At 39.4% G+C, this 23,079-nt stretch overlaps 1 protein-coding gene across 3 annotated transcripts in view; it reads right to left on the bottom strand.

Moving 5' to 3' along the window:
• Nucleotides 1-8,952: 8,952 nt before the first annotated feature.
• The window catches only part of Ptchd4 (patched domain containing 4), a 173,837-nt gene continuing 159,710 nt past the window's right edge, over nucleotides 8,953-23,079 (bottom strand). For all 3 annotated transcript variants that reach the window (XM_041656310.1, XM_041656309.1, XM_041656311.1), the window contains one exon: nucleotides 8,953-10,586. In XM_041656310.1, the coding sequence (XP_041512244.1) occupies nucleotides 8,953-10,586 (1,634 nt within the window). The remainder of the gene's footprint in view (nucleotides 10,587-23,079) is intronic.

The following is a 23,079-nucleotide window of genomic DNA, read 5'->3' as shown; positions in this document are numbered from 1 at the left end:
AAAACAGTTAAGGAATAAATTAAAAACATTTCCCCAACGGTAACAAGAGCATCCTTGCTTTTGAAACACTGTGAGAAACAGCCCCACATGGGGCGTTACAAGGCACATGGCTCTAATGACGAAAATGCAGTGACAGAGGACACAGGCTCAGCAGGGTCAGCCTTTGGTGTGGGCCGTGTGCTCTTGCTTGATTTCAGAATTACTTTGTGGTTGTTACACTTAGGCTAGCTATGTATTCCTCAGACTGTTGTGGTCACACGAACCACCACAACCCAATGACCTGGAAACTCGAAAATTCAAATTCTTGATTTGAATGATTTAGGAGTGATTGCTGACAGCCCATGATTTCCTCCAGGTGTGGAGCTGTATGCTGTGGAGTATAATAGATCTTCTTTTTCTGAACCTGCATGCTGCCTGGGGGCCACTGTCTTATTTATTGTTGGTGTTCTCAAGTTGTGAGAAAAATGATGAGTTAAAGTATTTTTAGACGTTGTGTCTCCATAAGAGTTCTCTTTCAGAGAGAGAGAATTGGCCCAGATCATATAATAAATCTTGGGTAGAATTCATTTGTGCCAACTGCACATTACTTCAAATTTTAAATTAGTACAATGATTGAGGTTATTTTCATAATAGATTCCCTACTTTACATATCGTGGAGATATTTATGGGCTTGGGGTTTCATAAAGATGTCTTGTAAGACTGCCAAGACATGTTAATTTGCTTTGGGTGGTGAATTATCTTAACTATGTAGAGCTTGCTGATGTATACTATAATATTATTTTAATAAATAATATTATTTTTTTCTTTAATTTATTTTAATTTTGTATGCATTGGTGTTTTGCCTGCATATATATCTGTGTGAGGGTTCTGGATCCCCTAGAAGAGAAGTTACAGACAGTTACGAGTTGCCAAACAGGTGCTGGAAATTACACCCTCGTCCTTTGGAAGAGCAGTTAAGCACTCTTAACTGCTGAGCCATCTCTCCAGCCCCAACAAATGATATTCTTAATAGTTTAAAAAAAAATCTAAGAGTGGTGGTGTATACTTGTAATCTTAGAATCTTGGAGGTTGTCAAGAGGTGGAGGCAGGGGGATATGAGTTCTAAGCCAGGTTTAGGATACACACTGAGGTCTAGCTCAGCCAGGGTTACATAGAAAAACCCCATCTCAAATTATTTAACAATCAAGCAAAATAACAAACAAAACAAATCTCCAACAGGGATAAAACATCTGGCTGTGTATGGCAGCCCACACTTTTAATCCCAGTACTCTGGAGCCAGAGGTGGGGGATTTCTTTGAGTTAAAGGCTAGTCATGGCTACACAATGAGATCCAGCATCATAAAAAATCAAAATAAAACAAAACAACAAAACAAGACCATACATATGTATATGTATATGCATATGTATATATAATATAATATAATATAATATGTATTATGAATAATGGCTTATGCTATGTCACACTGTGAAGCAAAGACATCCAAAAATTGAAAATAATAATGAAATGAATATTTAGAATACAGTTTATATTCATTGAGATATGAAATTCAATCAGTTATTGGATGTACATTTACATGTGCAAGTACAGAAAGAATCCCATTTACTTATTACTATGATAGTTACAAAAACCTCACTTTTAAATTATTTTATTTTACTTGCCCAAAATGGAAATGCATATAAATTTTGACAATTGACCAAATTTGGGCAAATTGAAAACACTGGAAATAGTTTTTAAATTCATCTTAGTAGGATCTAAGGCATGTATTTGAGCAGTCCACTATTTTGGAGAAGGTATTGACACTGAACTATAACTTAGGTCATACTTTTTGGTGTCAAATTTGCTTCCTCCAAGCTTCTGTAAATAAGGTAGTTTTAGGGGTGGAACCACATTGCAGAATTCTGGAACAGAGGTCTTTGATCTATTCTTTGGAACTTGGATGTGATATATGAATATATTTTTCACAAAAAAATCATATTGAAAATCCCTTCTTCTTTTTATTTATTTATTTTGGCTTTTTGAGACAGCTTTTGGAGCCTGTCCTGGAACTAGCTCTTGTAGACCAGGCTGACCTCGAACTTACGGAGATCTGCCTGCCTCCGTCAACTGACAGTGGTATTTGCCATATGGGTTGTATTGTTAAGAGGCTGGGACCTTACAATTTCATGTGTATTGAAATTTCTTCATTTTGTTGCAAAGACTGGTATCTCACTGAGCCATGATGGGAACCAGAAAATATTTCTTTTGGGAAAGAAAAGGAAATAAAACACCTAGTTTCTATTTTCACGCCTGTGGTTTGCTTAAGTACATGGGTGCAATGGTCCTTCATGGCTGTTTTCTCTACACTGGTTCCATCAGCCAGTGTTTCAGAATCCTAACTGAGGTGAAAACAGAAATTTTCTGGGAGTGGGGACCTTAGGATGTAAATGTATCTTTTCATATTTGTTTAACATTATTAAAGATACAAATGGATACCTTTTCCTGTTCACTGAAAGGCAGGGCACATGGGCTGGTCATTAAAGTTAGTCATAGAGCGTTTGATGACACACCTCCTGATGGACCACTGTCTCAAAGTTAATCCCAGGCAATAGTCTTTCTAAACTAATACATTACCTAAGCTAATTTTCATTCTCTGGGATGCCCATGAAGAGATAACTGGACAGCTGCACAAAGTGATGTCATTGCTGAATACTTACAGTTAACGGTGTGAGCAGGTAAAGCTGCACATTCAGGTGTTCATTTTGTAGTTAGCTTGGTAAGTTTACAAAGTGAAAGGGCAATAAATATAATATATTACAATTTAGTTAAAGGTTGTACGCCATTTTATCTTTAAGTATCCCTGCGAGGGAGCTTAGTGAGCTCTCTGCCCTTTTCAAACAGTGACAGATTTTCTACTTAAGAGCCAGGAAGTCTATTGCTGAAAGGAGATGTGTAATTAATGGGAGAACATATGATAAGCTTGCCGCGTTAGCTCTCTGGCTACCTCGCGAAAACCACCCTGGTGAGTGAAAGGTCAGAGTTTTCAGTAGCTGACTTTATCTTGGAAGAGAAAACACGCTGGGATGTCCTGATTCTATAAAGACGCCGCCGCTGCTGTAGGTTGAACCAGCCTATTCTTTTTCAAGGTCTCTCACTATGGCTGCTAGTACTTAGCAATCTACCCACTCTGATGGCGGAAATGATTTCAATTTCCAGTGGGAGATTCTACTCCCTTCTCACGTTTAGATAATGTGATGTTTCTCACAGGGTTCTGTGGACAATCTTGACCAAGAGCCCAGGCTGAATCTGTTCAGGACTGGAAAGAGACATGTTTGTAATAAGCGTCACTTATCTTTTACCCATGGTGGTCACTCCTAATACTTTCCAGGAAACAACTTCAATGCAATCTTCCAAAAAGTTAAAACTCTTATTGCTCCACTGGATTGAGAGAGCCCTGCAGATAATGAGTCGCTTTAGTAACTGTAAAAACAAAGGGAAAGGAAACATGTCAGGCATGCCAGGAGCCACGCAGCAAACTGGAACACAAAAGAACTACAAAAGACTAACACCAACTTCAGACTGGTGAACCGGAGCCCAAGAAATGGAGTAAGAATCGCCAAACGTCTGTGAGGCATTCCTACTCCCATGTCCTCAACTTTCTTTTTGATTTTTAGGATTTCATAATTAGTTTGACCTATAACAGCTTTCTTAGGGAAAATTCAATGGGGTGAAATACTAGGGACTGGATTCCATTAGTTTATAAAAGTGCAAAACTATCAATGATTTTATTTATAAATATTATATTGGATTAAAAATACCTATCTGGCAGAGGTGCCCAGTGTAGTCTAAGCTCCTATTACCCTCACAATCTCTTTGAGGATGTAGAAGAGCTCAGATATGGCCGATGTAACAGCTACATACACTGCACTTACTGGTTTCATATATTTCTTTCTTTGAATTGTTTTCCATTTCACAAGAAAAGCAAATGACGTCTTCATCAACAATAGAGAGGGGCCCTTGTTAACTGCATAAGAATGATCAAAGTCATTATATATATTACAGCATATGCTGAAAATGAAGACTTCCCTGAACATTTATTTGAACTCTTTCCAGAGTGTGTTAGCTTCTTCCTCTCACTCACAAAAGGGTCTACATACCTGGCCATGCTTAGAAATCCAGAAGCAGGTTCAATGACTAAATATTATAAACAAGAACATGATCTTCAAGTGGGATGTGGCTGCTTATAGCTGGTTTTGCTAGCAGTTAAGAACCTCTAGTTGTGATGCACCATCCGATCTTCGGTGCTATTTTCTAACCTGTAAAGTCTAGTATGTAAAGACTTTACTGATGCCATTCTCCCTATCATCATGACTTCTTAGATGCACCCGTATCCATCTTTCAGTATCTCCCAATCTCATCCAAAGGTCACCTTCCCAAATTCCGAAACATTTGGAGCACAGAGCACTCCCTCCTGCTTTCCTGTCTACATCACAACATAGATGAACACTGGTCATCTGGTACAGAAACGGAAGTATGGCTGCATTCTTCCCCAGCGCCTGTCTGCTGCACGTCATGCAAAGACCTTTCTTTTTGGTCACCATCACTGCAGGCATTTCTAAAGAAAATATTTAAAAGAAAATGGAATTATTTTCTATGCAGTGTGTCTGCAAATCATTGCTAAAAAAAAGCTGGCATAAGGGCCTGTGCCACTGAGATGATGCAGAGTTTTGTGTTTAGATTGGAGATGGTGAGACTTCAAGGGCATATTAACTCAGCCTTAAATGTTTTGACTCAATGCCATAAAACATGGTCATAACTGTTTGTTACTATTTTTTGCTGTTCGTTTGCTTTTTCATTTGAAACAGGATGAACAAGAATTTGTTGTTTTTTTAAAAAACAGAATGAAATTGATCTTGACATTCTCTTGAAATAAATGAAAGTTCCAGGGCCACCTTTGAAAGAATTATCAGAACATTACGTAGACACCAGCAAAGCCGAGTGAACATAGTCCCCCCCCCCCCCCCCCCCCGGGAAGAGTAAGCAACTCACAGAATTCTCCAGTCCTAGGAGACTACAACTTCAACTTCTGGTTTACTATGACCTTAGCAAACCCAGGGCATGTTCATATGTGGCTGCTGTTGACATACGAGAAGGCAATTTTCTGATTGCTTCCCTTAATATAAAGTTTTCTGTAGACTTGGGGCCTTTGTGGCCAAAACCCTATGAGACATTTATGATAGCGAATATGAAAATTTTAATAAAAAGTGTAATGACTCTGAAAATAGTATCTTTAATAATCTACATACTATTTGTAACCATGCATGCATTGTGCCATGCATTTATATAACTGTTTGGTTATAAAAAATATCTGATTGTAATGACAATATTTACACTGAATGTATAAAAATACACACAAATTTTCAATGGCAATAGTTAATCCTCAGCTCCAGTCACAAGTCTAGAAGGATTAATTTGTTATGGTAAAGTGCAATGGATAATTACAGAGTGGACATAGCTCTTACACTCAAGTTCAACATACAAGAATGGCTATTCTAACGTCTTAGGAGCTTTGTGTCCCATAATTATTCCTTTCACAACACAAGATACAACAGGTGAATTTATTTCTATGGAAATAAATTGGGAGAAAGACATTCACATAAAGACAAACTTAGATGAGAGTAGTTCTCTCACAGACTACTCACACACAGCCTTAAAAGGGGTTTGTGATCACTGCGAGGACCCAAGGGACAATGTAAGTACACATCCTTTCAACAGACTTATACATGATGTAGGTTAGCCCATGGAATAAACAAAGCTTGTCTGATAATTTAGGTGAGTTCCTCTTTGAGGAGAGTGGAACATATACAACACTTTTTGTTTCACATTGTGATGGAAACACAATCCAGCTTAAACAAAAAAAGGTGTGGGGTTCACAAGTTCTTTAAAACCTCCCAATTTAAGAGAAAATGCATTACAGTAAAATAAAATATTCCACAAATCTAAGATTTCCCACTGATTCCTTCTAGGCTTTGAATGGTCCTCTGTTTGACAGTAGAGAAATTCCTAACTTGAGTGCCATCAAGCTTCACAAATGGACAAAATGAGCATAAACTTGCAAAGCCAGAGAGGAATATACAAGCTCCCAGACATGGTTAATGACGGTGAGTTACCTCCAAATCATGACCTCAGATTTTAGGGTGCATCTTGGTACTCACTGGAGGAATTTTTGGAAATACTTTCTTCACAGTGAGACTGGAAGGTTTGGATGGGGCTTATCCAGATCCTTCTGGGGCTCACATCACTTCCTAAGACCAAGTCAAGGCATCTGGGGTGTGCCATGAACTCATCCAGAACATGGAGTTTCATTCCAGTAAATTATTGCTACAAGTCCTTAGAGAGAATCATGGCGTTCTGGAGAAGATAACATCTCTTCTAAAATGCCACCTCTCTAGACAATTTGACAATGAGAAATTCCTATTTGCCCTACACATTTGATCCTTGAAGACACTGCCGAATGCAGAAGTCTTTTCCTATCCAAGGGCTTCGGGGGGATTAAAATTGTTGGTTTGGCAGAATGTGTAGCTGTACTCCTATAAATTTGGCAATTGGCAAGATTGTCAATTAGCTTGGCAATCTTTTTTTTTTGTTTTTGCATCTGAAATGATTGATCATAATTATAAAACTCAAATAAGTTAACTGTAGGTACAAAACAGGTGAAATCACGGAGTACCACTGAATATGGCCAGACATGGGGTGGCACGGAATCCTCAGCTTCTGTGGCCATCTTTACAGACAGGTGCAGCGACAGCAATCTTCACAAATGATGAGTAACTGCGAAAAAGGAATTCTGCTTTCCTGATCCAAGGATTGCTCAGAAAATTCATCTTCAAACATAAGATCATGGCCTAGAGGTCAGTTGTGTGAGAGCCAGTTCTCCCTAGCACAGAAGTTCGTGAGATGAAAGGCTGGCCTTCACTGTGACATGACAGTACATAAACAGAGAAAGCATTAAATGTGGCTACAGGCAGTTAGATTTCCTAGCTAATACTACAGTTATTGCACCTACAGTCGTGGGAACACTGAAACACTGTGACCTTATGGTAGAATAGAACAAATGCCATTCAATAAACTGTAATTGTCTTACCTAATGACCCTTTTAGAATCTGTGCGGTTCACGAAAGCAGAGCTCTTGCCTCACTAATATGTCAACATCATTCCCAAACACTGTAAAAGGAAGGGGACTTCCTAAGAGCCCTGTCATGTTTGGCCTTTTAATTCTGTTAATATTATTAATGTGATTAAATTATACAACCCAAATTGGTGGGAAATATCAACTTTCTTCTGAAAAAAAGAGCTTGTTAGCAGATCGTGCCATCATTGAACTTTTGTTTTATTCTACCTGAAGATAAACTGCTCCTTAAATCCCTACTTGGCAAGGGAAAGGAATTGTCTGGTAACTTCTCCAACATAAATAACAGCCTTAGTCCATATAAGGACCCAGCGGGCTGAGTACCTGCCTAGGGCACAGATTTAAACTCTAACTCAATGGAAACATTACCTCAGTACTTTTGTTTGATGTAAAGAATCCAGCAGTATTTACACATGATTAGTATGATCCCTGCAGAGACCTATGCGTGTGGTGGGAGCTGACTTTCTAGCTAACAAGACACTGATAACTGCAAGAAACAACAAGACGATGCTGCAGCGGCTATGATGACCACCATCATAGTGATCGTGGCCTGGGTTGATGCTCCAGATTTATTCCAAGGAGCACACTAGAGTCTATAGAGTTGGGAAGTTTTTCTTATGCTAAGGACTGTGTGAGGCGTGGATGATGCATTTTACTTTCCGACTTTCCCATGTATTTTCTTTCTCCTGTGTTAACTGTTATATGCCACAGCCATGGGTTTTCACCATCTAAAATAAGAAGGCATAACTGTGGGATGTTAGCTCATTCTTTTTCCCCTCTCACACATATACTCTGTGCTCTTACATAGGTTCGCAAGGACAATATGCTTAAAGTGCTCGTTTGCAGGTGGGCGAGATCTCCAAAAGCAGTCGTGCTGGCCTTCCAAATACACAAAAATGTGAAAGGCTCATCATAAGCCATCTCAACTCTGTTAGGTTTCAAACATTTGTCCACATGCTAATTCACTCAAATATCTTTTGATGCCTCTGTGATGTCATCCCTTGCTAGAATCCCGAGGACCAACAACATGACAGGTCGAATTTAATGGATTCAAATTTCTGTTTATTTTGTTATCACACAGTTGAAAACACTCTCGCTGTCTAGACAGTCGAGTTGATTTTAAGTGGCCATTTATATATTTTGCATCACCTCTAATGAGCGTATATATTTGGCTAAAGCTGAGTTGACTTTCCAAAAAAAGGCCAGCCTATCTGCAAATGGACACCTTCCTTCACCCAAACACCAATGGACACTAAAGACAAATATAAGTATCTTTATACTTATATGTACACACAAAATGGATTGGGCGGTCCTTTGGTTTAGACAGGGTTAAATACGTACTGCTCACGTGCATAGGTTTCTTTTGACTGACCTGTTCAAAAAGCAAACATGAAAAGTGACATGGCAATTGAGACATTCCCTATATCTGTCCCCCTATCTGGAGACCACCTAGTCCCTGTTCTCCATTTCTTCTAAGCATTTCTTTTGCATCTTTAGCTCTTTCAGCCTTTTGTTTTAACATGTAATCCATCCATTCTTGGAAATCCATAGCTCTAAATCAATGTCTGGAAATGTATCTCTCATGGAGAACAAGGTTGCAAAGAACTTTCCCTCCTTTTATCCCCTCTTCCCCCCACAGGAAGCAGATCCTTGGATGTATCATGAGCAAAGTACTCTTGATCTGACTTGCACTGTGACCCCTGGCCAGCCCAAGCAGCTGAGGTCTGAGCTTTCCTTGCCCTGTGTCATTGTGCAACATTGGAAAGAAAAAAAAAAGTCTCCACCTTCAAACTGTGGTGACGTGATCAGGGTTCTCTTGAATTTCTATGCATTCAATTTCTTCTCTCTCCTTTCGTTTGGCACGTTTCTTTTTCTTGTGGTGCTTTTTGGAAGGGGGAAAAAAGGTTAGGAACACAGGTAATATAATAAAACAGTGCAGAAGCGTGCAACCCCCAGTCAGCAGCAAGCATTTGAACAGTGTGAAGGTCAGGTTTGAAGGCACAAAGAGGAGGGGGAGCAACCCAATAAGAAAAGAAGTAATGTTTTGCAAAATGGCTGTCCCGTGCTCTTGCAGGGAGCGTTTGATACATTGTGTTCTGGTGTGCTCGGTTGCTAGTACAAACGTGTAAAGCAGTGGTGCACAGTGGTCAATGGCAAAATTTAAAGTGTAGATAAGGCACAGGATGGAAATGCAGTTCATGTTGACCTTCCACAAGGTCATTAAGCCCAGAACACCCAGCTCAATTGAGGTGACACTAAGAATGAGCCAGAAGTTGCCCAGGGGATGGATCACGAGGACGAAAGTCAGGATTAACACCAGGAGAACCCCAAAGCCTGCTATCAGAGCAGGCACAGTGACTGACAGACTGTAATGGTCTGTGAAAACGAAGGAAGGGTTAAACACGATGAACCTGATGCTCTTTGAAAGCGACAAGGGCCTCAGCTTGTCCAGGACTTCTATGACTTCCTCCTGCTTGTCCCCACTAGTCCTGGCCACCAGATACAAGCGAGAAGCAATGATGTTGTTTTCATCTCCTGCCTTAGAGAAAATGATATCATTCCGAAAGTGTTGGAATTCTGGCTTTTTTAAAAACGAGCTTTGTAGGACACTGATGAAGTCAGTCTTGTTATTGGCACTGATGTTGCTGACTTTCAGGAACTGATAGTACTGCTCCACCCAGGAAACTGTGGTGAACCCACTACAGAGCCTCCGCAGGTCCTCCTGGACACTGCTGTTCCAGTACTCAAGCGGCTCATAAACATAGAATCCTATTACGGGACTATAGTTGCTGAAATATTTTTGCTGAACCATGGCATAGGACACACTTGGGGAATCGCTGGCTAGTAGGTTGATGATGCTAGTTCCGTCAATGATCTGCAAGCACCCCATAAAGGAGAAGGAGGCATAAATGAGATACAGGATGACCACAAATGGCTTCACGTAGATATTGGTAATCCAAACATTGTAATGTTCTCGGAGGAAGTGCTGAAAGAAATGGTGCTGGTAGGGGTTTGTCTCATGATGGGATGTCTGTTGGTGCCCATCACTCATGACTGTCTGGAACCACACAGGTTTGCGTTCCAGGTATTCTGCAGAAGGGATCTTACAGCAAAAGATGCTGTGGTATCGATTTTGCTCTAGTTGTCCAGCAAAGACCAGGCAAGAGCCAAAGAAAGAGAAAATGTAGAAGTAGTTCAATAGAATAGAGACACACATATTCTGACAGAAGATCTTCACTGCCTCTATGTTTGTGAATGGGCTGGCACCCATACCAAACGTGATGAAGTAGAGGGAGCTGGTCATGGTGTAGGTGACCATCACATCAGAATAGGCGTCCGCTACCCTGTCTTTGAAGGGTAAATTCTCTTTGGTTCTCCGCCATCCAGACAGAAGTTCAAACACTCCTTTAGTTCCATGACCTATTGTTAAAAGAAAGAAAAAGAATAGTTGCTTTTATTTTCACCCATGATTCAAGTGGACTTCACATAGATATTGCTACTTAATGTTCATGCTCTATTCTTTGAAATAGTCTTTTTTTTTTCTTATTAGCAACTCAGAGAAAATACTTTGTCCCTGTTTACACTCAAGCAAAAACTATGCTTATTGCTATTCTGGGTGAAATAAAAGATTCATTTTTCTGTGCTATTTACCTGAAAAGTTGTAGATACAGCATTGTATCCACATGATATTTTCTCCCTGCATGCTCAGTCTTCCATAGTTGTCAAGAGCAGAAGCTGTCACCTGCATCTTTACTATCAATGCACATGCTTGGTTAACTCATCCACAGTCCTCTTAAATGGATTCATGTATTGATTTATAGAATTAAAAGGTGAGATTAAACACTTAAATGACTACCTTTTAAAATAGTGATTATAACATGCTCATCACCAATTCATATAGGTTTTTTTTTCATTCTCCTCTTTCTTATGGGTGCATGTGTGTTTGCAGGTGTGTGTGCATATGTTTGCTGGTGCATATGCATATGTGTCCAGTGCATGTGCACACGTTTGCTGGTGCATGTGCATATATGTGCCAGTACATGTGTATATATGTGCCAGTGTATGTGCATATGAGTGCCAGTGCATGTGTATATGCATGCCAGTGCATGTGCATATGTGTGCCAGTGCATGTGCACATGTGTGTGCCAGTACATGTGCATATGTGTGCCACTGCATGTGCATATGTGTGCTAGTACATATCATATGTGTGCCAGTGCATGTGCATATGTGTGCCAATGTATGTGCATATGTGTGCCAGTACATGTGTATATATGTACCAACGCATGTGCATATGTGTGCCAGTGCATGTGCATATGTATGACAGTGCATGTGCATATGTGTGCCAGTGCATGTGTATATGTGTGCCAGTGCATGTCATATGTGTGCCAGTGCATGTGCATATGTGTGCCAGTACATGTGTATATGTGTGCCAGTACATATGCATATGTGTGCCAGTGCATGTGTATATATGTACCAGTGCATGTGCATATGTGTGCCAGTACATATCATATGTGTGCCAGTGCATGTGCATATGTGTGCCAGTGCATGTCATATGTGTGCCAGTGCATGTGCATATGTGTGCCAGTGCATGTGTATATGTGTGCCAGTACATATCATATGTGTGCCAGTGCATGTGCATATGTGTGCCAGTGCATGTCATATGTGTGCCAGTGCATGTGCATATGTGTGCCAGTGCATGTCATATGTGTGCCAGTGCATGTGCATATGTGTGCCAGTGCATGTCATATGTGTGCCAGTGCATGTGCATATGTGTGCCAGTGCATGTGCATATGTGTGCCAGTGCATGTGTATATGTGTGCCAGTGCATGTGTATATGTGTGCCAGTAAATGTGTATATATGTGCCAGTGTATGTGCATATATGTGCCATTACATATCATGTGTGTGCCAGTGCATGTGCATATGTGTGCCAGTGCATGTGCATATGTGTGCCAGTACATATCATATGTGTGCCAGTGCATGTGTATATGTGTGCCAGTACATATCATATGTGTGCCAGTGCATGTGCATATGTGTGCCAGTACATATCATATGTGTGCCAGTGCATGTGCATATGTGTGCCAGAGCATGTGTATTATGTGTGCCAGTACATATCATATGTGTGCCATTACATATCATATGTGTGCCAGTGCATGTGCATATGAGTGTTGGTGCATGAGCAGGCTTACGGACAATGTCAGGAAATGTTCTGATAGTTCTCCAGCCCTGATGGAGGAAGGTCATTGGCTAATAAAGGCACTGCCCTGGCCCATTTCATTGGTTAGAGGATAGGTGGGAGGAGTAAACAGAACAAAATGCTGGGAGGAAGAGGAAGTGAGCTCAGAGACATGACAGCTCTCCTCTCTGGAGCAGACGCCTGGGAGAGACGCCATGTCCCGCTCCCAGCATGAAGCTCCGACCCAGGATGGACTAGGCTAGAATCTTCCCGGTAAGACCGGTTCTCACAGATTATTAGAGATGGGTTGATCGGGATGTGAGAATTAGCCTGTAAGTGCTAGAGCTAAAGGGCCAAGCAGAGTTTAAAAGAATACAGTGTCCGTGTAATTATTTTGGGGCATAAGCCAGACGGGCAGGCGGCTGGGGTGTTGGGGACGCAGCCCCGCCGTCGCCCCTATTACTACATTATGGCGCCCAACGTGGGGTGCCAAAATGTAGCGGCGTAAATGAATGCAGACAGAGTGTAAAAATATATATATAGCTTTAATGTAGAAATAGACTTACAGAACCACCGTTCCCGCGGAGACCAGGAAAGCAGAAGCGAGAAGCTCGGAGCTTGCTCGCCAAATTTATAGGCAGACATTAGCCCGAGGCGAACACGCCCCTTAAGGGGCGGGACTTATCCCTACACAGCCCTATTCGTTTTAGGCATACTCTATTAATCAAACCCAGAGCTTACTAGTGAGGCAGGCCTCACTAACCAGCTTGTCCTGGGGATCCTGCTTCCACCTTCCAATGCTAGATCATAAGTGGGTTGCCATGCCAACCTGGCATTTAAGTAGGTGTTGAGCATCTGAGTTGAACTCTGGTTCTCTTGCTTGAGCATCAGGCACTGAGCCATCTTCCCAGACCGCTTTTATGAATTTAAATGTAAAATAAATAAAAATTCATTATGTATGTACATGAATGTTTGTGGTGAACGGAGGCACATAATATGCCCTGGAACCAGAGTTACAGGTGGTTGTGAGCCATGTCATGTGGGTCCTGGGAATCAAATGAGCACCAAGCCAAACCATGAATCAAATCAAATACTCTTCTGCAAGACTATTATGTGTTCTGAACTATCTCTGAGCTATCTCTCTAGCCGTAGGACTTTTATTAATTAACACCTGATGCAATTACAAAACTTCCCTGGTTCACATAAAAGACCCCAGGCCTAGAGATGACTGCAAATGATTCTTCTGAATCTTTATTTTTATTCAGAAGCTTTTATTTCCATTGTGACTGAACAAACACCTTTGTTTTATATCTGTGTATAAAAAATACTTCTTCGTAACCAATTTCTGGGTACCCTCTGATATATATTGTATAAAAGAGTGAACAGGCAAAGGATTAGTCAACACTTATTACTAGAAAATCTGGTATTTGGTCTTGACTGTGTCCAGATACTTTCAAGAAACTAAGAGGTTTTAAGAAAGAATTACTTTCTTACTAGCAAAAGAAGAAAGCAGCTGTGAGAGCTAAGGTATTAGACTATAATTGTAAGTTCCCCTCTTTCCACCACTTCCTTGAATCTGACCTGTCAATCATCACCCAGAATATAAGCATTAGTAACTTTCTGCATAGGTGGTAATCTTCATAGGTTACTCTTCCTGTTGTAAGCATAGCAATCCCAAACATGAACAATTCCTGTGAGCTGACACAAGCTGTGCTTGGATTGTTCTCCAAGAAATGTGCTAGACATTGATGCCATTGAAGAACACAGAGTGACCTAGTTCACAAAAATCAGGACAACAAACCTTGTATGTTACCTAGATACTGGAGTTAATTAAGAGTTCCACACACAATTCAGTTAGCAGTGCTTTAGTGAAGACGTTGCAAATGCTACATCTTAGCACATCTGGGTTTGTATTGGTGGTAGAATTTGTGGCTTAATCCCCAGCACTTATTTCCTTCTTTCTTTTTATCTCAGACTTATTTTCAGGGTGATTTTCAACTATGGTGTCAATAAGACACTGCGCTAGACAATTCAGTGTAAGTGGAAATCGTCTAAGGAGCCAATTGTAAAACCAAAACATGTTCTATCCTAAAGAGCATCCTGGGGTCACCTAGAAGAGCCATCAGCTTCCTTGTGAGGCCGCTTGTGAGTCTGTTAGGTGAACTTGCTGAATCTCTTCCCAGAACAGTGATGTTTTGTAGGAAAGTGAGCATCTATAACCCTTTTCATAGATAACTAACAAATGATCATAAATTCATTTGATGATAATTTGTATAATTTAAGTATATATGATGCTAATCTTTGATTTTCAAAACATACTGACTCTTTGGAGAGCTTTTATTAATTTTAATTAATTGATAACTACTAAAGAGAATTAAACAGTAAAGGTCTTACCTCAAACATAAAGCCTTTGGTGACTTTTCTGAGTCTCCTGTCAGGAAAGGTGTTATCTTAACATGCAAGAAGGGTTACAAAACTGCAGAGTGGTAGAAGGCAGGACTAAGGATATTTTTGGAGGAACTTATCTCTTACTTCAGACATATTATCATAAGCAGAACAATGGGTGTTAGAAAAATATTGATTAAAAAAACAACAATAATTTTTTTGCTTGTATCTTTTATAAGACTCATTGACCAAAAGGAATTCTTTCTCTCTTACTCTTTTGACAGCGAAATCCATTATGATAGTGGTTAGGGTCATTGAAATAAGACTTTAATTATAGCACCCCTCTTTGGAAATGAGGACATTAGTTTTCTTTGTAGTCACTAGGGATGGAAAAGCCACATGGTGCTGAGACTAAATCTAGCTTGCCTTTGCTAATGGTCATTTTAATGGAGCTTTCGATAGCCTATGTAGGACAGGCTTTGCTTTATGTAGTACAAAGGTCTCTATGTATGGGGAAACCTCTCAGGCTTACATATTCATTGAGAATAAAAATTTGATCTCTGGGCACGGCATGTTTTACCTTATTTGTAGATATCGTGTAGGTATTTTATAGGGTTTTCCCATGAAACTCACTCTTCTGATTCTCCCACAATTTGGTCACTTCTTAGCAGCCCAAAGTCATCGGCTGCCCCAGCAATGGCTGTTTGTTCATGGCTTCATGATTATGGCCGTGACCTTCTCAGTTTTGTTCATCCTCTTTTCTGTGTCTCTCTTTGCTTCTTGTTCTTATCAGTCTGTTCAAGTTCAGCTCAGTCCTCTTTGTCACAGAACCGTCTTTGATGGTCCCAGGTATACAGACAGTTTTTGGTTTCCTAAAATCTTATCTGACTTATTATCCACTGATTTAAGATCTCAGCCACAAGCCCATTTATGATGGAACAAAATTTCTCAGGATAAATTCTATTCTGGTTAGGCTGCATATTCAATGTTGGGAAATGAATTGCATGCCACTTTGTTCTGGAAAATATTATTTTTATGTGGAATATATTAGACATTGGAAACATCTAGAATACCAATTAGCATCTTTTATTTTTGAGACAGGGTCTCATGCGACAAAGCCTGGCCGGAATTCTCTATTGAGTCAAGGATTACTGTGAATTCCAAGCCTGTTTTTTTTCCACCTCTTTAGTACCATTACTTACTCTGTGAACCATTAAGTAGGGCCAAAGACCAAACCCAGGTCTCTGTGCATGTTCTACTGACTGGCTTACACTCCAGCCCATTTACCTCTGAATTCTTGACTATAAGCAAGCCCTCAAACATATTTTTATCATAAATTAATTATAATAAATTCTAAAAATTAATATAAATATCATTACACCAGTATCAGTTCTATCCAAAATAGCTGCATATTGTTTAATACTCTATAAACCAATATATACCTACATAGGGCTTGTAAATAGCCAACACACAAGATGTAATGGCAGACAAGAAAATCTTTCTCTACTTGTCAGTTAATTCAGGCCATTTTGACTTGCATGATCCTGAGAGAAAGAGATATCACATATTTTAAAATACCTGTTTTAAAAGTAGGAATATATACATGCAAAAAATAGTGGCACTAATGAAACCATTAATGTTTCTGTAAAAGATAGAGATGCAGGAACATAATCAAGATAAGAAAAGGTCAAAGGTCAAATTGATTTGGGGGTAGATACTATTCATACCATAAATTCTTGAGAAAATATAATAAGTGGAAACAGACTGAATACATTGAGCCCTTGGATATATATCTTAAACACAAACAGTATATATTATTATAAAGACATCTATATGTGTTTATGTGTGAACTACCTTTATGATAGCTCAAGAGCTTATTCAATTTTTATATTGAAAAATAAACTGTTTAAACCAACAGGCAGATATGAGCTGTGCATATGAACTCACAGCAGATGTGAGAGCATGTACAAGAACTGTACAAGCCCAAGCCACACCAAATCCATGGATGGCAAGGGGAGCTGGGCATGCATTTCTGCCCCTAGATGAGGTGTTATTGGCAATTGTTGGTGGCTAGGAGAGGAAGGGTCAGTTTCCCCTAAGAGTATAGCCCTTGGTGGGTTGACTGTGCTCCAGAGGAGGACCACACAGTAACACACATTGACTATGATGAGGGAAAAAGGGACACAACGTTGGGTGATAAGAAAAGGAGGGATGTGAGTATGGAAAGAGCTGCAGGAGTGGGCAAACGTGATCAAAACACATTTTATCAAATTCTAAAACAAATATTAAGTAATATAAGTAGAAGTTATTACATGGAGGAATGAGCACTTGGTAAATCTTTTGTTTGTTTAATGTCAGGATTTACCAATCTTATTACCACCTTTGTCTGTGTAAATCTTTACTTTTGAGATGGTCAACTACACTGTAGGAAGTCTAGCTTTATCCCTTTCCTCTACCCAGTCTACAGTATGCCCACAGTCAGAGTAATAAAATATTTCTCCAGACATTGAGACATATTCTCTACGAATAAAACTGTCCTTAATTGAGAATTACTGGTTTAACATAAAGAAAAGCAAATTACTTACACACATACCTGCTTAATCACATATTCCAGATCATAAAATAACATACATTTCCAGTGAAAAATTATAAAAGATATAATAATTGTTTATAATTTTTATATTCTATAACATAGAAAACTCTTAACAATTTTGAGCATTTATCTTAGTCTCATAATTATTTATTTTATCAAATTTTTTACATCAGTATATCTGTAACCTATTCATCTATCCACATAAAACTGGGGTCTTACAAAAGTTAAATGAGGACTTTGAGATTATTTCTTCTCGTTGACCTGTTGATCTGTCTAGCAACTTTGTTAACCATGAACAGCCCATTCTTTTCTGTTATGTGTCTGTTTGCCTTATTTTCCTTTTGTAAAAAAAAAAAAAACCTGGTGAATTTTGTTTATTGGTTTTGGGTAGTCCCTACTCTTGTGCTACATATCATAAAAGAAGTTGCAACCCCCTCTTTGTTTATGTAACCACATCTTACTTCTTAATGTTCTCCCCTTACTCTGAATGTCTTTAAATTTTAAAAGTTACCTAAGACCAAGGCACTGTTATCTCAGATGAAAATATATGAATAAAATATATGACTTGCCTTGTTACATGATGGCCTGAACTTTGAATAGTTCTTTCTGCTACTCCAGTCCTGAGTAGTAGTAGGTCTGTCTTACTTTCCTATTAAAATCAGCATCCTTCAGCATCCTTATCAAAGGCTATAGTTAATTAGGAGCAACTTAGATGAAGGTACTAATTAAAAACATAGGTAATGCAGTGTGTTTGTGTGTGTATGTGTGTGTGTGTGTGTGTGTGTGTGTGTGTGTGAGAGAGAGAGAGAGAGAGAGAGAGAGAGAGAGAGAGAGAGAAAGAAGAGAGAGAGAGAAGAGAGAGAGTTGTTGACTTTATATGATCTTTACCTGGTAAGAAAGTCTCAAGGAGAAATTGCCTAAGTCAGGTTGGCTTGTGAGGGATTGTCTTCATTATGCTAGTTGATGTAGGAGGACCTGCCCACTGTGGGTGGCAGCATTCCCTGGGCTTGGGATCCTGTACTGTATGAGTGGAGAAACTGAGGTAAGCACAAGCAAGTTTGCATTTGTTCTCTCTGCACTCTTAATTGTGGCTGTAATATGATTATCATCCTCCAGTTCCTGCCTTGACTTCCCCACAATGATGGACCATGATTTGGAATTGTAGACCAATTACCTTTCTTCTTCTCAAAGTTCCTTGTGTCAAGGTGTTCAGCATAGCAACAGGAAACAAAACTAAGACATGTGTGAATAAAATTATGATTACTTTCCTCTCATCAGAGATCAGTTTGTTCATATAGCAAATTATTAATAAATGAAGGTCAAAAATCTAATACTGGCAAACTTTGATCATGATTTTCTTGAATTATGTTAGTACATATTTGAAAAGCATGTTGGGATACTATAAGAAGTAACACACTTGGGTCCACATTAAATGGCTGACATTTCCTTTAACAACATTTTATGGAAGAAGAGATAGAGCACTCTTAGAGCTGAGTGGGAGAGGAAATAGGAGAATAATTTGAGGAGGAAGATGAATGAAAACAGCAGATTTGTGTTTACATACATATGTATTGAATGTCCTGAAAGTCTTAGGAATATTGTTGTGGACACTTCTTTCTAAGTGAAGAGAAATAGAAGTAGCACACAATAATAAAACTTATTTGTCTGCTAGTACAGATAACTGACAACAATTTAATAAATTCTCCTATTTGCAATGGAATATATGAAAAATTGAGAACTTGGGTCTTATTTTTGCCTATATTATGAAAGAGTACTAAAGCAAATATTTCAATATTATTTATTATTTTAAAATTTACATATTATCCCCAGTTCTCCTTCCCTTCCCTTGCTCCCCACAACCTTCTCCATCCCACCCTCCCATCCACTCCTCAGAGGGGTAAAGCCTCCCTTGGGGAGCCAACAAAGTCTGGCTTACCAAGTTCAGGCAGGAACAAGTTCCTCCCTCTTAAAAATACCTACTGATGCTGGGTGGTGGTGCATGCCTTTAATCCCATCACTCTGGAGGCAGAGGCAGGTGGATGTCTGTGAGTTCGAGGTCAGCCTAGTTTGCAAAAGCTAGTTCCAGGACAGGTACCTAAGCTACACAGAGAAACCCTGTCTTGAAAAACCAAACCAACCAACCAACCAACCAACCAAACAAACAAGCAAATCAAAACAAAACAACAATAAAAGCTACTGTCATGTGTTGTGGGACAATGGTTTTTTTTATCCTGTCACTTGTATTACTTTAATAAAATGCTGATTGGCCAGTAACCAGGAAGGAAGTATAGGCAGGACAACCAGGCAGGAAATAGAGGCAGGGTGACAAGAACAGGAGATTTCTGGAAAGTGGAAAGCTCAGTCTTCAGTCATGACCCAGACACAGAGGAACAAGATGAGAACACCTCACTGATAAAGGTACCAAGCCACATGGCTAACACAGACAAGGATTATGGGCTAATGTAAGATGTAAGAATTAATTAATAAGAAGCCTGAGATATTAGGCCAACCAGTTTATAATTAATGTAGACCTCTGTGTGTTTCTTTGGGACAGAATGACTGTGGGACTGGGTGGGACAGAAACCTCGGTCAACAGTTATGTGACTGTGGAATGTTCTGGCTAGGCTCATGTGTTTGAACACTTACCCCTAGCTTGTGGTGGGGCTTTGGAAGGGCATAGAACCTTTAGGATAAACAGCCTTTCTGGAGGAAGTGAGTGACTGGAGATGGATCTTTATTGTTGATTGCCTGATCCTACTTCCTGTCTGGTCTTTCTTCCTGAGTGCCAATGTGATGTGATTGTGAACCTCATGGTCCTGTCACCGTCCCTTCTCTACCATAATGGTCTGTATCTCATTTTAAACTTTAAGAATAGATGAATTTTTCCTTTGTGAATTTGCTTCTTGTTAAATATTTAGTAACAGTAATGAGAAAAGCAACAAGGACAGTTAGCAAACGAAGCTGACCTCAGTCTTCAGTGAGATCAGCACAAGAACAAGAACTATATGGTCCTACTTGAGTCTCTGGTAAACACTCCCCAACAAACTATGATTGCATATCAGATCCATGTAGTGTAACATAAAGTGACTCTCTTCAAAACAAGGTTATTCTCTTGTGTATCTAAGATACCTTTTACATATACTATTTTTATAAAGATTTTTTTCTTTTACGTGTATGAGTGCTTGGCCCGCATGTGAACTCTATGTGTGCCTGTTGTCCAATGAGACAAAAAGAAAGTGTCAGGGGCCCTGAAACTGGCACAGCAGATGGTATTGCGGTGTCATGTTGGACCTAGGAACTGAACCTGGGTCTTTTCTAAGAGCAGCCAGCGCTTTTAAACATTGAGCAATATTTCCAGATATCACATAAGACATTTTTATCCCAAGATAATCTCTCCCAACACAAACAATCAAATTAATAGAATCCACTTAGACTGAATCAACTATATTATTATTGTCTGCTGAATAGACTCTAGAGAGCACCTTCTGTATGTTTATAGTTATTTTCTACATCAGTGGAGTTAGAGCACTCCATATTTGCCTTGGAAAGATCCCTATGTGGGTCTGTCTCCCTTCTTTCTTGAGTATGCTTATCTCTGAGCTGTTGGAGGAGGGAGGCCTTTGTTGGTTCCTGGCTACCTGGCTAGCTTAGACCCAAAATAATCACAGAAAAACTTGTATTAATTAAAGCACTTCTTGACCCATTAGCTCCAGCTTCTTATTGGCTAACTCTTAAATATGAATTTAACCCATCTGCATTAATGTGTGTATCGTCACGTAGCAGTGGCTTACCGGCCAAGTTTTGACATGTTTGACTCTGGCAATTCCATGACATCTCTCTAACTCCACACTTCTTCCTCCCAGCATACAGTCCAGTTTCCCCCACCTATGTAAGTTCTGCCCTATTAACAGGCCAAGGCAGTTTCTTTATTCATTAACCAATAAAAGCAACACATAGACAGAAGGACCTCCCACCCCATTCAGCAGGGTATGAAAACTTTACACCTACATCAGAGATGCAGAAACAGAGGTTGAAAACAATGCAATTTTCTATAGCATGCTTTAGGAAGACCTTAGTGGTTATTTCTGTGTTGGTAGCTACTGGACTTGTTTTTCTCAACTTGACATAAACCAATACCTAACTGGGATGAGGGAAACTTAATTGAGAAAATTCCACCATAGATTAACCTGCAATCAAGTACTGTCTTGGTGAATAATGCTTGATTGTGGGTGGGTGCAGTTCACAGGGGAGAGGTACCACTCTTGGGCCCATGGTCCTGGCTGGTAAAAGAAAGCAGGCAAAGCAAGTCATGGGGAGCGAGTTGGTAAGCTGGGTTCCTTCACGGTTTCTGCTTCAGCTCCTGCCTCTGGTTCCTGCCTTGACTTCCACGCTGACTTCCCTCAGTCATGGAGTATAACCTGAAAGTTGCAAGATGAAATAAACTCTTTCCTCTAAGTTTGCTTTGGCCAAAATATTTTACCAGAGCAACAGAAAACCTAACTATGGCAGCTACTCTTTCATTAATTAAGCTTGCAGAAAATCACCTCTAAACATACATAGGAAATGATATTTTATTTTATATTGAGGTTGGTATTGCAACATCCTGACTTCAAATAAATCAGTGAATGATGAACAAAAGGATAACACACCAATTAAAATAGCTAAGCAGCTGAGAAAATTTAGATAATTCATTACCATTTTGAATTATGTTTCATTTGCTAGGTATTACATGGGACCATGTTTACTCTTCCTTTTTTTTTTAAGTTGGTGATTTCATTTATTTGTTTGTTCATTTGTTTATTAGAGACAGGGCCTCTGCATGTAGCCTGGCTGGCCTAAAACTATCTCTCTAGATCAGGATGGCTTCAAACTCACAGAGGTCCCCCTGCCTTTATCTCCCATGTACAATTCTTCATGTGGGCTTCAGCAGAACCTAAACAGCTAAGTCCAGGGTCTACTTTCTAGCTTACATCACTCCACTTGGGCAGCTACAAGTCTGTCCTCTGTTCCCAAGTATCACCGGCTTTCCATTACACTCAGCTGGAAGAGTTCATGGATGATCCATCTCATGATCTTGGGCAAGCACTTACCCTTTATATTGTTATACTAAACTATTTAGAATAGAGTAAGCATTCAAAAAATGTCTGTGAAACTGAACTGACCAGGATTGGCATCTATTTTAACACATCTCCATTGAAAAAAATTGAGTTATTATAAATTAATATAAATTAAAAATTATTTCAATTAATATAAACTGGTTTAGTTATATTTTGTTTACATAATTATTTATATATTTTATGAATTTTTTGAACTATAGAATTATTAATACTATATATAATTACTTTAATAATAAGCAGTGTTTATTATTGATTAGTAACTAACAGCCCTATATTAAGTGCAGGATTACATAGAAGTGATTTGCCTGAATTTACTAAACTGGACACTTGTTGACTTTTGCCTAATGATTTGTGGTAGAGGTGGAGATAGATGCCAGTGAGTCTCAATTAAAATATTAGCATATAATACGTTATTCTTGCTGACTTGTTACCATGACCGGAAATGGGATCTGAAATGAAGGAACGTCTTTGTTGCTTTTTGTTTAGTTATAAATACAATTGGAAAGACTAGGGCATTGTGTGTCACACTAACATTCCTGACATTTTGGAGACTGAGGCAGAAGGATCACTATGAGTTTGGCACCATCCTGGGCTCTACAGTGAGTTCTTAGGCTACAGAATGTGACTGTATCTCCAAAAACCAA

Source organism: Microtus oregoni, unplaced genomic scaffold (genome assembly GCF_018167655.1).
Source record: "Microtus oregoni isolate MIOR12 unplaced genomic scaffold, Mior012 000007F_ref0000211, whole genome shotgun sequence".
NCBI lineage: Eukaryota > Metazoa > Chordata > Mammalia > Rodentia > Cricetidae > Microtus > Microtus oregoni.
Note: the sequence above shows the minus strand (reverse complement) of the source record. Positions and strands in the feature narration are given on the sequence as shown.